The following is a 15,769-nucleotide window of genomic DNA, read 5'->3' as shown; positions in this document are numbered from 1 at the left end:
ATGCTGCTGATCAATCATGGTTCTCTTTGAAAGATGCAATTGTGGGGCGGCGCCTGTGGCTCAAGGAGTAGGGCGCCAGTCCCATATGCCAGAGGTGGCGGGTTCAAACCCAGCCCTGGCCAAAAAAAAAAAAAAAAGAAATCCTTTAAAAAAAAAAAAAGAAAGATGCAATTGTTTGTACTTGAAACATTATCGGAGTCTAAGCATCCTACAGCTTCAACGTGTGTTCTGTCACTGAATGGTTTCTTTTTTTCCCTGAACATGTAAGCTACTTTATAAGTTGCTTCAATGGCATGATTTCCAGGTCTTAGTGCTACTTGAAAGAATTGTTTTTGCTTTTCATCTTTTGATTTCTACAATCTTTTGTGCCTTTCCTCTAATTTAAAATATTTGTGGTCCTTATCAGTGTTAACTGAGGAGCATTGAATTTCTTTCTAGTGTTGATATTGCAGTATCATAAAGCAAGCAAATCATCTTATCTTTAGCAGAAATAAGATAATATAGCCATTTCAAATCCACATTTAAACATCTGTTTTCTTCCTTCAGTATTTTCTTGGTCTTCTTTTACATGATGGGCTGTTAAGCAGACAGAATTAAAAAATACCATTAACCTATGCAACTGTTGACAAATTCCATTTCAAACACAAACACAGTGCACCATTGTCAAAAGCTGGTAACAGACTGGCATACTCAACTTCCATAAACCCTCACCAACTTCCCCTACCAGTGAGGCAGGAGAAGTTAGAACTGAATCATGAAAGTAGCAGCCATAAATGTAGCCTGCATGGCTTACGAATGTTCTAATGTGCTGGTAAATCTGGGAAGACTATTTTGTTGAAACATATTTTGTTCTTTGGCATTTTAAATACATTCATTTTTAAAACAAAATAAAAATAGAAAAGATGAACAAAAACGTATTAATATAAATAAAAGGATTTGTTTTGTTTTGGATTCAGTCTAAAAGCCGAGCTTTAGGACCTAGAAGGCCCCATGCAGCCTTAAGGCCACAGGTTCTCCACCCCTGGGTTAACGATTTACCATAAAATGAATCTATCAAAAGTACTAAGTGAAAATTTTCTGTTTTAGTCAGGATAGTCTAGATTGTGTTGTGGGAACATACAAATCCAAAATCTCAGTGGTTTAAAACAGAAAAGGTTAATTTCTTATTCTTGATTATGTTTATCTTCCAAAACCCAGGTTTCTGTAGGCAGGACCTTGAAACTTCTATTTGGAAACTCAAGTAACAAATATTCATTTCATTGAGTAAAGAGCAAGTCACATGGCCACATGTAACACCAAGGTGGCCAGAAAAGACGAGCTAAAATAATTCCAAAGGTGCAGAACCAGAACTATGTGATGAACAGCACTACCGATTTTCATAGTTTAGGTAAATATGTATAGGATATAATTGTGAGGAGGGACTTTCTGAGCATGACAGTATTAGTAGATTTGAGCATATAAAAGTTAAAAATATCTGTGTCAAAAATAATTAATGTGAATAAAACCATTTATAATGTATAGTTAGACCAAAGATTAGAATTCTTAATATAGAAAGCAATCAATAATTTAAAAAACATGCATTTTTAAATTGGACTAAGGGGATGAACAGGAAAATAACAAAAGAAATGCAAATGGAAACATGTTCAACCTCATCAGTAATTAAATTAAAGCAAGAAACCGTTTTCTACCTATGACATAATGATAACCATTTTGATAAGAATGGTTTCTTAGTACTGGGTATGTTTAAAAAAAGAAAAGAAAGGAAAAATCTTACCTTTCTGCAAGGCAGTTTGGTAGTGTGTACTAAAAGTTTTTTTTTTTTTTTTTTTTTTAATTGTTGGGGATTCATTGAGGGTACAATAAGCCAGTTACACTGATTGCAATTGTTAGGTAAAGTCCCTCTTGCAATCATGTCTTGCCCCCATAAAGTGTGACACACACTAAGGCCCCACCCTCCTCCCTCCATCCCTCTTTCTGCTTCCCCCCCCCCATAAACTTAATTGTCATTAATTGTCCTCATATCAAAATTGAGTACATAGGATTCATGCTTCTCCATTCTTGTGATGCTTTACTAAGAATAATGTCTTCCACTTCCATCCAGGTTAATACGAAGGATGTAAAGTCTCCATTTTTTTTAATAGCTGAATAGTATTCCATGGTATACATATACCACAGCTTGTTAATCCATTCCTGGGTTGGTGGGCATTTAGGCTGTTTCCACATTTTGGCAATGGTAAATTGAGCTGCCATAAACAGTCTAGTACAAGTGTCCTTATGATAAAAGGATTTTTTTCCTTCTGGGTAGATGCCCAGTAATGGGATTGCAGGATCAAATGGGAGGTCTAGCTTGAGTGCTTTGAGGTTTCTCCATACTTCCTTCCAGAAAGGTTGTACTAGTTTGCAGTCCCACCAGCAGTGTAAAAGTGTTCCCTTCTCTCCACATCCACGCCAGCATCTGCAGTTTTGAGATTTTGAGATGTGGGCCATTCTCACTGGGGTTAGATGATATCTCAGGGTTGTTTTGATTTGCATTTCTCTAATATATAGAGATGATGAACATTTTTTCATATGTTTGTTAGCCATTCGTCTGTCATCTTTAGAGAAAGTTCTATTCATGTCTCTTGCCCATTGATATAAGGGATTGTTGACTTTTTTCATGTGGATTAATTTGAGTTCTCTATAGATCCTGGTTATCAAGCTTTTGTCTGATTGAAAATATGCAAATATCCTTTCCCATTGTGTAGGTTGTCTCTTTGCTTTGGTTATTGTGTCCTTAGCTGTACAGAAGCTTTTCAGTTTAATGAAGTCCCATTTGTTTATTTTTGATGTTGTTGCAATTGCCATGGCAGTCTTCTTCATGAAGTCTTCCCCCAGGCCAATATCTTCCAGTGTGTACTAAAAGTTTTAAATTTAAAATGCCTGAAGCATTAGACAGACAGGTAGTACAGTTTTAGAAATTCAGGTATTTGTAAAGATTTAGCATTGTTTGTTGTCAGGGCAAAGTGGAAAAAATTAAATGTTCAAGAGGAAATGGGTTAAATAAATTACTGTTCATTCATACAGTAGAATATTCTGCGACCCATATAAGAAATATTTATTTTACAATATTGAGAGAAAATAAGTTATAAAATAGTATGTATAATCTTATTTTGTTTGAGAAATTTATGTATGTGATTGTGTAAAACCAGTCTGAAAAGGTATGCATCAAAATAATACTGCTGGATTAGGGATGTTCTCCTTCTTTTTTGATAATATGTGTTCTAATTTTTTCATAAACATGAATTGCTTATTTAATCACCTAAAATACAGAGGGTGCCAAAAAATGTGTACACATTTTAAGAAAGTAAAAATTTATATTAAAATTACGATACGCAATATGTACTGGTAACAAAAGACAAATGCAAATCATGTTGAGCACCTCTTGTAATTGCAAAAGCCAAACATTACTTAAGTATTACAAATTTAATACAGTTTTTCCCTTTCTTAAAATGTCTATGTGTTTTTTGTCTTGTTGGCACCTTCTGTGTAATAGAAACATCAGTGCAGCCCCTGGGTCACATTCCACATTGAACCTGACTGATTCCCAGTCTGTATTATCTGTTCTTTTCCTAAAGCTGGGCCCTTTCTTGTATCTTGGACACAAAAGGATTCCACTCCTTGTTCACTCTTGCTGCTAGCCCAGCCCTGGCTCAGCCCCTGTTCTCCCTCTTCAATCATCCTGAATTCTTTTGTGGTAACGTCTTCAGAATCCCAGGTCTTCGGTGTGTAATACCAGGACCCAGGTTTCCTGTCACTGACTGCCTTCTTGGCCTCCTGCCTCCAAATTTCAGGCTGGTGTCAGCAATCTAGTCCCTCCTAGCCAACATCCTTGACTCTGACTTTCTGTCCTACCTCTTTTCATCTGCCCATGGGGCTGCCACACTGCACTGCTTGTCAGTATTGGGCGACCACTTGATGTACTGCTGCTGCCACTCCTTCTGAACACCAGGAGTTGCCTTCTCTCCTGCCTGACCTGCCCAACTGCCTGCTGCTACCCAGCAATGAGTCTAGGTCATTTCCTGTACTTTTTTTTGCAGTTTTTGGCCGGGGCTGGGTTTGAACCCACCACCTCCGGTATGTGGGGCTGGCACCCCATGCCTTTGAGCCACAGGTACCTCCCCATTTCCTGCACTTTTCACATTGCTCTGTGCCACTGTAGTTGACCGTGATCTGCGCTATACATTTTTTATCTGCTGAATTTCTCCCAGGTATTTCTTTTCCCATACAGGCAACACAAGCAAAGAACCAACTGGTGGTTAGCAACTTGCATTTTCTACTGTTGATTAAAGTTTAGGTGGCAAAGAGTGAGAACTCTGTGGAAGAATTTTGGCCATTGGTACTTGGCATGCCACTAGGACACCATAGAGACGTGAATCACTACAAAAGTCTTGAGACAGTTTGTGTTATGGACCATTATTTCAGTTCCAAGAAACAGTTGACAGCATACTTTCTGATTCACCTGTGCAAGTTTCAACTTGCTGGGCTTATTGGTGTTACTGGGAGGGCTTCATTTGTTTCCATCCACATTTGGATGTGACATGTCTTAATTTTTTTATTTCTTTTTTTTTTTTTTTATTGTTGGGGATTCATTGAGGGTACAATAAGCCAGTTACACTGATTGCAATTGTTAGGTAAAGTCCCTCTTGCAATCATGTCTTGTCCCCATAAAGTGTGACATACCATGCTCATGGATGGGAAGAATCAACATTGTTAAAATGTCTATACTTCCCAAAGCAATCTACCTATTCAATGCCATTCCTATCAAAGTACCTACATCGTACTTTCAAGATTTGGAAAAAATGATTCTGCGTTTTGTATGGAACCGGAAAAAACCCCGTATAGCTAAGGAAGTTCTTAGTAACAAAAATAAAGCTGGGGGCATCAGCATACCAGATTTTAGTCTGTACTACAAAGCCATAGTGGTCAAGACAGCATGGTACTGGCACAAAAACAGAGACATAGACACTTGGAATCGAATTGAACACCAAGAAATGAAACTAACATCTTATAACCACCTAATCTTCGATAAACCAAACAAGAACTTACCTTGGGGGAAAGACTCCCTATTCAATAAATGGTGTTGGGAGAACTGGATGTCTACATGTAAAAGACTGAAACTGGACCCACACCTTTCCCCACTCACAAAAATTGATTCAAGATGGATAAAGGACTTAAATTTAAGGCATGAAACAATAAAAATCCTCAAAGAAAGCATAGGCAAAACACTGGAAGATATTGGCCTGGGGGAAGACTTCATGAAGAAGACTGCCATGGCAATTGCAACAACAACAAAAATAAACAAATGGGACTTCATTAGACATGTCTTAATTTTTGTGCATCTCAAAACTTTCGTAATGACCCGTACACCAATAGAGGGCACTCTTCCATTGCAAGGCACTGTACCGAAGGTGAAACAGTTACCCGGCCATCGTTCTCTATAGGCAATAGTACTGAATTATCTGGTTTTCTAACAGCGCTTAATTGCTTCTTTTTCTAATGTTATACCCAGGTTTTACTTTGTTTTTCCCGGGATACATCCGTGCTGGACCACTTTGCATACAACAGCGCTTCACCACCGAAATCATATATAAGAGGTAAAATTTTAGTAATGTTAAGGAAGTATTCTTTAAGACTTACGTAATCATGCCAAGAATGTTTGTTTATAACATATATAGATGTTTCTACTTTTTGTGTAAATTACTGGATTTCCTCCCAGATGACCGTAACCGTCCTTTTGCATTCTCTTAAATCAGTGCCCGAGCAACTGATCTCAAGTCACAGGAAAGTGATTCTCAGAAGCAGCATTTCAAGTTAGCTTTTGTTCTCTTCCTTGTTTGCTCTCTTGCTGTTCTTGACTTTTCTTTAAACTATGACTTTATTACTTGGATTTTCTTTTCTACCTTTTTTTTAACTTTTCTATATTTTTTATCTCCAACTGTTCCACCATCCTTAAATTTTTGCTATATGCTGTTAGCTCTGTTTCTATTTTAGTGCTTTCTTCTCTCTCTCTCACTAGCTGCCTATAAGATGTGACTATTTCAATATGCTGCCATCATCTGAAAACTGAACTAACTTTAAGTGAAAACTACCCACCTTCTCTTTTTTATTATGTGGATACCCAGCGCTGAAAGCTCAGACTGCATTGTGTATGCTCCTTTTGCCGTTTCCACGAAGAAAGACCCTATATTTCCTATATGTCTGACCTCTCTGCCTGTTTACTCCAACCCCTACCCTAGGATAGGCCACATGACCTGTGCTGGAGTCAGGCTCCTCCCAACCTTAAGTTACTTTGCTTCTAAATTGAATTTATGGAAATCTCTTGTTTGTTTCTTTAACATCATCTCCTGAAAACTGATTGTAGAACATAGTGTCTAAAGAGATCACTTCTAAACTCAGCCAGGGTTTTAAGGCCCTCAGTCAGTTCCTACTGTCTTAACCTAAGTAACATTGCTTTCATGATTATTCCACATACTACATAATCATTTTGGCCTCCATGTATTTCCTGCATATGGAAGACTTTCCACTCCTCTATCCCCAAATCGTAGTTCCTTGAAGAACTAACCTGTTCCTCCCCATGTTCCCCAGGCTGTCAGCTACCATCAGTTTTTCTCCTGTCCTCTGAATTTTTCTAGCCTGTGCTAGAAAAGTTAGTAAACATACTCTAACATTTCATGATTTTGTCTGAATTATAAACCACATGATTGAGGGACTAGATCTTGTATTTATTCTGTTCATCCCTCAGCACCTAGTCCAGTGGTCAATTTTAATCAATCTATCATTTTCTATTATTCCATTCTCCCCTCACAAGATCAGTCCTTGTTGTCTCCACCTGAACCTGAGCTGCTCATTCTCATTCTTCATGTCCTCTCTGTCCCCACCCCTAAGGAGAAACATATACACCCACACATACACACACACACAATATACATTTAATTAAAGGTGTTATTTTTAAAGCCCAGTTTAAGGATGCATGAGACTTATCTAGAGACTCACAGGTATTAGAAAAACTGTCAAGATAAAAACTATCTAAAGATATTCAGGGGAAAATGGGGGGGGAAAACTAAGAACCTTAAAAGTTTTGAGGGAAAACTACTTTTTTTAAATTTCAGATTAATATGAGGGTACAAACAATTAGGTTACAACGTTTGTGCTTATTAGGTAAGGTCAGTTGCGTCCTGATCCCAGGAGGTGTGCCACTTACCCTCACTTTGTGCCCATTAGGTGAGAGCATGCTAATCTCCCTCCCTACTCCCCCTCCCTCCTGGAAAGCTACTTTTTAAAATGCTGTTAAGCATTTGATTATACTACATATACCTTACTTTTCTGGGATAAAACAGATCTCAAATATAAACTCTCAGATTATATTTGAGATTCATAAAAGATGACTACCATGTAGTTAACGACATTTAATTTTCAACTTATCAGCACAGTCTATAAAAATGTAAACCAGTACAGTATGGGAAGGCTTGGAGCTTGCTTTAGTGAATATATTAGAATTATTTATATTAGCAAAATGATTCTGTGATTATAAACAGATATTTCTCTTAGGTACTTAAGGAGCTCAAAATCATTCATTCTGTTGAACATTTTGTATCACTTAACTATAACTTCCTTCCTATAAACTCACTACTTAAGTGTATATTGTTGACTTTAATTGGCGAAAAGGTTGGCTAATATCAAAAGATTAGATCAGGCATCCTCAAACTTTTTAAACAGGGGCCAATTCACTGTCCTCAGACCATTGGAGGGCCGGACTATAGTTTAAAAAAAAAAAACTATGAACAAATTCCTATGCACACTGCACATATCTTATTTTGAAGTAAAAACAAACACCGCTTCATGTGGCCCACGGGCCACAGTTTGAGGATGCCTGGATTAGATAGTAAATTTTCAAATTAATTTCATATTGTGAAATGAAATAAGATTGGTTTATAGTGGTTTTGAAAGTTACACTAATTCTTAGTAAGTTCACAGAATAAATTGGTTTTTAAAGAATTTATTTTACTTAATCATAAAAACTCTATGCTTTTCTGTTCTAGGAAAACTAGGACTAGAAGAATATGCTGTCTTTTATCCACCAAATGGTAAGAGTAATCCTATTGCTTCCTCTAGTGGGAAATAAGAAAATTACAACTTTTATAATAGGAATGTGACTCTTATTCTCTATCTTTAAATTGATATAAACTTCCATAGAATGTATACTTTCATGAATTTCCCTACTTTTTTGCTGGTTTTATCCTAAACTACCCATACCCTCTGGTTCTCCTTGGGACTATAAGTAAATTTGTGAGAAAGCTGGGTAGGCTTGGGTGTCTTCAGTTTAGGGCACTTGAGGACATTAGCTACTCTGACTAGAACCTTCTTTTTGGCTTTATTGGAACAGTGCTCTAGTCATTGAGTGGATCACCTTGTGCTGCATTTTACTGTTTTCATAATTTGAGCATTAAGGTATTTATGAAATAAAAAGAGTTTGATATAAAGTGATCAAATATATAATGACTTCATTATATATTAAATATTCCTTTGAGATTTATTGGATAGTTTTTTTAATATATGCTTCTTGGAAAAGCAATATATAGCAGTCCTTATTATCATTATATTAAGTTGCATCCTGAAGAAGTTCTTTTACTCCAGCAGAGTTAAGAACATGGGCTTTGTAATCCAGCAGACCTGGGTTCAGATCCCAGTTCTGCCAGCTCACCCTATGATGTTGGGTAAGTTACATGACTTCTCTGAACTTCAGATTCATCTGTAGCACGTGGATAATAAGTTGAATGAGGTACGGTATGTGATGCAGCACAGCGCCTGACATATAGGGAGTCCTCAGGAAATGTTATGAGTGTGTTGAACAGTGTCGGTCACCATCTGAAAGTCAACTTGGCTTTGGCTTTCATGGCACCGCTCTCTCCCTGTGCCTCTCCACATGGTGACTCAGTCTCTTTCCTAGGCCGTCTGCCTCTGTCTCTCTTTAAGCGTCTCACCCGTGTTCTGCTACTCTTGTTTTTTCACACTTTTTGCTAGGGGCTTCCATCTACTTTCATGGTTTCATTGGTTTGTTAATTACTCTAAAAAATGTGTATCTGAGCTTTCCCATAATTACTTCAAACTTAATACATCCCAACCTGAACTCACTATTTTATCTTCCTATGCCTACCCCCAAAAGAAAAGAAAAACAAAACTAAACTAAATTTAAGATACAACACCTATGACTCTGTCAGTTAATTGCATTATCATCTACCCAGTAATTCAAGGCCTAAAACTTGATAGTCATCCTAGCTTTGTATAGGTCTTACACCCATCTTATGTAATAAGTCTCCAGGGGCTTCCAATTATCTTTCAAATGCATCTGGGACCCTCTCTTTTTCACTGTCCCTGCTGCCTGGCCCTCTATAAGGCCTTACTGTCTTTAGTTTAACTACCCTCCATCTGGTCTCTCTTCCCCCAGTCTTTTCTAGCTTTGCTCTGCCTTTTACCCTGCTGAATTATACATCTACAGTGAAAATCTGAAAATTGCCATTTTACTCAGGGTTTTCTTAATGGCTCACCATCTCTTAACAAGTAATATTCAAGCTTCTCAGCAGGGCACTTGAGGAGCTCTTGAGCCTAACCCTGTATACTCTGCTTCCAAGCTTCATTGCTCACTGTTTCCTGTTATCTTTTTCTATCTCAGTAGAATCAAACTGTTTATTTTTTACACACACAGCCTACATTCTCTCACCAGAGCACTCTGCTGCTTCCTGCCTCTCATTACCTCACCTGTTCCTGTGCCTACAGTAACCCATCCAATCTGTCTTCACCTAACGTCCTCAAGGTTCAATTTAGGCAGTTTTCCCTGAATTTCCCCTAGGTTAAGGCTCTTCCTCTACAGCAGTGTTTTTCAACCTTTTTTTAATCTCATGGCACACTTGAACTGATAGTTAAACTTCCATGGCACTCTTAAATTATGTTGATCAAAAAAAAAGAGCACAAAAAAGAATATACTTATGTGCTTTGAACTTCTTTTGAAAATAATTCAATTAATGATCTTTAAAAATATTCATACCACACCGAAGATCTCACGGCATACCAGTGTGCCACAGCATAGTGGTTGAAAATGACTGCTCTAGACAACCGTAGGACCTGGTGTGAAAAACTCTGGCATCTTTCAGTAGATTACCTTGATATTTTTACCTTCCCCCCTAAATTTCAGCGTTCTTGAGATTCGGGAAGGAAACGATACAATCGTTTTCATTCCCCCAATATACATGTGTAGCGGGTACTAGGAGCGTAATGAGTATTTAGAATGTTTACTTGAACTAAATTAGAAGCTTCCTAATTTTACCTAATTAGAACCAGTGTTACATTTGTCTTCCCCAGAAACTAATTTTTTTGGATAACTTTTTATATTTATCTAAGAAATAGGAAGTAAGAAAAAAATAAAATTCCTTTGAATAGCCAAAAGAGATGTCCATGGATTCAAGTGCCTTCTCTGTATTCACAGGATAGCTTTTTCAACGTAGTTTAGAACATATTTTCTCTTACTTAACACATATGTCTAAAAATTTAGTTTATTCTTTTATTATCCCCCCTGAAAAAATACAAGAAAGGAAAGAGGCTGATACAGATAGGAAAAATTGCCAATAACACTGAAAAATAAAAACCAGAGACTTCACAAAGGAAATTATAAAAGCCATAAAACAGCATATAAGAGCATTCCAGTGAATCATTCTGGGAACCTTTTATGTAAAAGCTAATAACTATATTCCCTTTAAAAAGATATAATTAGCATATTACAATTTAAGATCTTTAAAATGAGCTTAAGACACTAAAAATGTTGTTTTTGTAATAATCAAACAGAAGTTGTAGCATCAGCAACTAACTGTTCTGAGCACTTTTATATATCAGGCAGTGTGTTAAGTACATTACCTGTGTTAACTGATTAGTCCTTACGGGAATTCTACGAGGTAGGTGCTAATATTTAAAGATAAAGAAACTGAGGCACAAAATGTTAACCTGCCCAGCTAGTCAGAGGCAAAGCCCAGCTTTGAACCCAAGCCATCTGGCTTCGGAAGCAGTATTCTTACCCAGGTGTCCTACTGCCTCAGAAAATGTTACCGTGCTCATTATGTAACTTCTGGAAGAAAGATAAGTAGTTAATATATTGAAAAAGTAGAAGATGTATATAACAGATTCTAGAAAGGTTTTCATCCAGAAAAATAACAATTTCATCCTTAATAAGATGAGCTGTCGATAAACTTAATCATTTCATCTCTCAGTTTGCTTTAGAACTTACCAGAATCAGGGAGGACTCTTTTTCTCTGGACAATGATTCTGAAGTTGCAGAGCAAGGAGGACAAAGTTCCGTCAGTCCCTTTATTTTCACCCCAGGCATCACTAAGCAACATTTTTATATCACTTCCCTGTTTTGAAGCTTGGCAAAGATAATATTACTTTAAAATCTCAAAGACACCTCGACTAGTACTACCACCAAAACTGGCCTGGCTTTCTTGGTCTTGGGGATCATTGGAGAGATTTGCCCACAGCTCACTTGGTCTCTGCCCAGGTCAGTTCTTACAGGGGCAGCAGTTTTCTCAAACTCCCCCCCACACATGTATAATCACCTTCCCTGGGGTAGAAGGGCCAGGCCATGGTGGCAGCAGGCATTCTGCTCTCTCGCTTCCTTTGGGGCATCATCAGTAGACAGTCTTTCTCTAGTAGACTCTTCGGACAGCTGGTTAGCAAAGTTTTTGAGCTGAGGGAGATTTTTCACAGAAATTTTATAAGTTTTTTGTGGTTTCCTTCTTTGTGCAACATGTATAAATTATCTTATTAATTTGTTTGCCCGGCTGTGGCTCACTGTTTCCAATGGTTGACCCACAGTATGAGACACAAATAAAATACCTGCCGCCAAGGAGCTTACTTTCTAGTAAGGGAGACATATAACAAATAAACAGATAAATAATGAAAATTACTTCAGAGAGTGATTAAGTGAACAATGAAAGGGAACAAAAATTGTAGTGAGCTGGGATGAGTGTGGCTGTCTTAGAAAAAGTAGTCAGGAAAGGTGCCTGTGAGGAGCTAAAATATCAAGAGACCAGAATATGTGGAGTGCACCATGCAAAGAAGTGGGAGAAGAGCATTCCAGAGGAAGTGCAGTCTCCTGAAGGCCAAAGGCAGAAACAAGTGTGATGGTTTGAAGACACCAAGCTGTGACTGGCAATGGTGAGCAAAGCATAGGCTGATACGTGGTGTGGTAAAAATGGTAGGCAGGGACCAGGTCACTTAGGAAAAACAGAAGATGTGGAGTCTTGTCTAGGCTGGGCACAGTGGCTCCCACCTATAATCCCAGCACTTTGGGAAGCTGAGGCCAGAGGATCACTTAAGGCTAGGAGTTTGAGACCAGCCTGGTCTCAAACTTTCTTTTCTACAAAAAAGTTAAAAAATTAGCTGAGCGTGCTGCCATTTCCTATAGCCCCAGCTACTCAGGAGGCTAAGGCAAGAGGATCACTTGAGCCCCTGAATTTGATGCTGCAGTGAGTTACGATCATGCCATTGCACTCCAGCCTGGGTAACAGAGCAAGACTCCTTCTGTAAAATAATAATAATAATAATAATAATAAAAGTCTTCTTCAAGGAAAGTTTCTGTTAATTTCTGTTTTTCTGTGAATGAGCTATCTTTTCTTATTTCTTTTGCATGCCCAGTAATATTTTTTATTGTGGAAAATTGTATATCTAGAGTATTATAATGTAGTATCTCTAGAAATCAGATTCTCCTCCTTCCCCAGAATTTGTTATTGTTGCTTGTTGTGGATTATAGTTGTATATTTCTTTAGTGATTTTCTAAGCTATTTTTATAGAGATCATGTTCTTTGTCTTGTGTGCCTACAGAAGCCTTTGTTCCATTATCTTAATGGTCAGCTAGTGATTGACAGAGATTTTCTTAAATATCTGGAACCAAAATTTAAAAATAAAAAACTAAAAGCAGTCTCCCAGCCTTTGCAGCTTGGCAGGGTGTCAGGCTCTTCCTTCCGGGCTTAGCCAGGCCATTCACGGCCCTACCTTATCTTCACTTCCTGCTTGTGACCTGAAAGTCAGTGAGAGGTGGAAGCCTGTGCTCTTCTCAGGTCTCTTTTTAAGTTTCTACGTCTACACGGATGCTTTTTAGTCCTTAGGCCCCCCTGTAGCTCCTTTTCCAGCCTCTTGTGTCCCAGGTTTTCAGTCTATTTGCCCCATCATTTATTCCTTTTCACAGATGATTGCAGCTAGTTTATATTTCCCTTAAAATGCTTTTGACAAATGCCTCCTGACAGGCCACTTTGATCCTAAGAAAGGTCTGAGATGAGTCAAGTGAAACAAAGGCAGGCTGCTGAGCCAGTCCCTTGGGTGGCTACTAGGTAGATCAGCGCACACAATGACAGTTCCCTGATACAAGATCCCTCTGCTACTAGCAAGCTGTACCAGGAACGTGGGCCACTGCTTCTGCCAAGCTGGGGAGTAGGGATGGTAGGCAGGTAAATGAGAATACTCCCATACTGCTCTCTACCAAAATTCCTTCTTCATTAAGAATATTCCTGGTTATTGTAAGTTTTGTTTTTGTTTTTTGTTAGAGTTCATAATAGTTGATCCTAACAGTTCTTGCCAGCATAACTATTACTTTAGTGGAGGGATGAAGTTTGGGTGTTCCCTGTTCCACTTTTCTCAGTAACATCTCCCTTCCAATTACTGAGTAATTCTTGGCTTTTAAAGGCCCATCCTGTGTACTGTGTAGCATACAAGTGTTACTAGAGACAAGAGAACAAGGACCTTCATAGTTTTGATGACAAGTATATCTAGTCCCTAGAATCATCCATGACTAAAAGGCTGTGCTCAGTAAACATTGAATGAATGAGGGAATGAAGAGAGTGCAGAGAAATAAGAACAGAAGCAAGGTGACCAGATCTAGAAAAAAAATACTCATAGATCTGGCAGAGGCTTGATAAGTGTAAGCAACCACCGTAATTTGCTAATATGTGTTACCTACAAGACAGAAGAAAATAATTAATTGCTGATGAACATGGGGTAGGGGAATTTCAAAGTTCTATCATTTCAAAGAACATGGGGTAGGGGAATTTCAAAGTTCTATCATAGTGATTCTCAACCAAGAACAGTTCCCACAGCACACACACACATACACCCCAGAGAACATTTGGCAATATCTGAAGACATTTTTGGTTGCTGCTGATAAACATCCTACAGTGCATAGAACAGCCCTTTACAGCAAAGACTAGGAAAGGCAACTTAGAAGAAATAATGAAAATATATCACCTTAAATCTTTCTGCAGGTATCAAGTTGATAAATAACAATGTATGTTGTCATCTACATTAAGCAAACTTAAAACATCTCATATTCCAAAATTCACCTGAAGTGTAACTTTAGACATAAATTGAAAATCTCATTAAAATTTTAAAGTATTATTTTTAGATATATATCTAAATATGATTATATTCAGATGTTTTGAGAAATTTTAACTACTGAAATAAAATAAAAAAGTCATAAGTCTGAAGTTCATATCAGAAATATAATGGAATAGCTAGAAAACAATTTAATCGTTGTCCTAATCTCTACTCTTACTGACCTGTAGACTATATGTGGAATGAAAATAAACAGAGGAAATGACTATTTCAACAGATGAATTAAATAAACTGGACTAAGTAATCCCAAATGAAAGTGTGCAAAAGTTTGCTTTCAACTGGGGTGAAGTTGAAGTGACTCAGATGTGAGAGTTATGGTACAACTATAAATACTAAGTATTCATAGACAGTGAGGAAATGAAGGGGAAATATTTAATAAGTGCAAAGCATGTTAATATTTGGGGTATTTTCTGAGTCATATTTACTATTTATAGCTCATCCAGTTCGATTTATTCTTGTTGACAGTGTTTACCATTCTGAACTTTTTTAAAGGCCTGTTAAATCATCACTTTATAAAGTTATTCATATTGAATATAATGGGCACTTAGACTTTCTTCAGGTGCATAAGGGAAGTCTGAAATCCTAAAAAAATACCAGCAACAGACTTGTAGAACTCTAAGGTCAGATATGACATGTGTCCCAAGCAGCCCGAGGCCTGCTGAAGCACACTCTTGGGAGGTAGCCAAGTGAATGAAACTTGACCGTCAAAAGGCTGAAGTGATGAGAGGCAAAGGAAGGGATTTTGAGAAACTAGCCAACAATATGACAACCTAAGATCAAAGAAATACTCTCGGTGGTGTGCACCCTGCAGTGTTAATGGATCCTTCACTGCTTCTTATGCCTCCTGCTTTCGTTGGCCAGAACTTGACTGTGCCCTTCTTCGACAAAGTAGACTGTGTAGCCTTTTTTGGAGCCGTAAGCCCTGGCTAATCTTGGCTAAGCTGAAGTGTACCCTTACCTAATACTGAAAAAAAGATTTTCTTAGGTTTAAGCTGATAGCTAAATGCAAAACTCATCTTCTGAAAGCATAAAATTGGTTCGGGTTATTGAGCATCTGCTGGGGACTGAACTCCATGCTGGTGCACTTTAAATACATTTGTGCTTTGGGGCAACACAATGAAGTTGACCCTGTTTATCTCTGTTTTCAGAAATGAAAATAGAGATTCAGTGAGGGTTGGTAACATGCCGAGAGTCACACAGGATTCGAATTCATATCTGTGTGACTTCATTGGTCATTTATTCTTTCCACATTGAGTTATTGAGAGGCTCCTGTCTTACATCTTGCTTCCTTATTAATAAA

The 15,769-nt window shown here is 37.8% G+C and overlaps 1 protein-coding gene across 1 annotated transcript in view; it reads left to right on the top strand.

Annotated features, from left to right (window-relative positions):
• The window catches only part of TBC1D19 (TBC1 domain family member 19), a 128,910-nt gene that overhangs the window by 87,680 nt on the left and 25,461 nt on the right, over positions 1–15,769 (top strand). Inside the window, exons 14-15 of the mRNA XM_053577513.1 lie at positions 5,549–5,633; positions 8,079–8,123. Coding sequence (XP_053433488.1) covers positions 5,549–5,633; positions 8,079–8,123 — 130 coding nt within the window. The remainder of the gene's footprint in view (positions 1–5,548; positions 5,634–8,078; positions 8,124–15,769) is intronic.

Source organism: Nycticebus coucang, chromosome 23 (genome assembly GCF_027406575.1).
Source record: "Nycticebus coucang isolate mNycCou1 chromosome 23, mNycCou1.pri, whole genome shotgun sequence".
Lineage (NCBI taxonomy): Eukaryota > Metazoa > Chordata > Mammalia > Primates > Lorisidae > Nycticebus > Nycticebus coucang.
The sequence above is the reverse complement of the archived record's forward strand: the minus strand, read 5'-3'. Positions and strand labels throughout refer to the sequence as shown.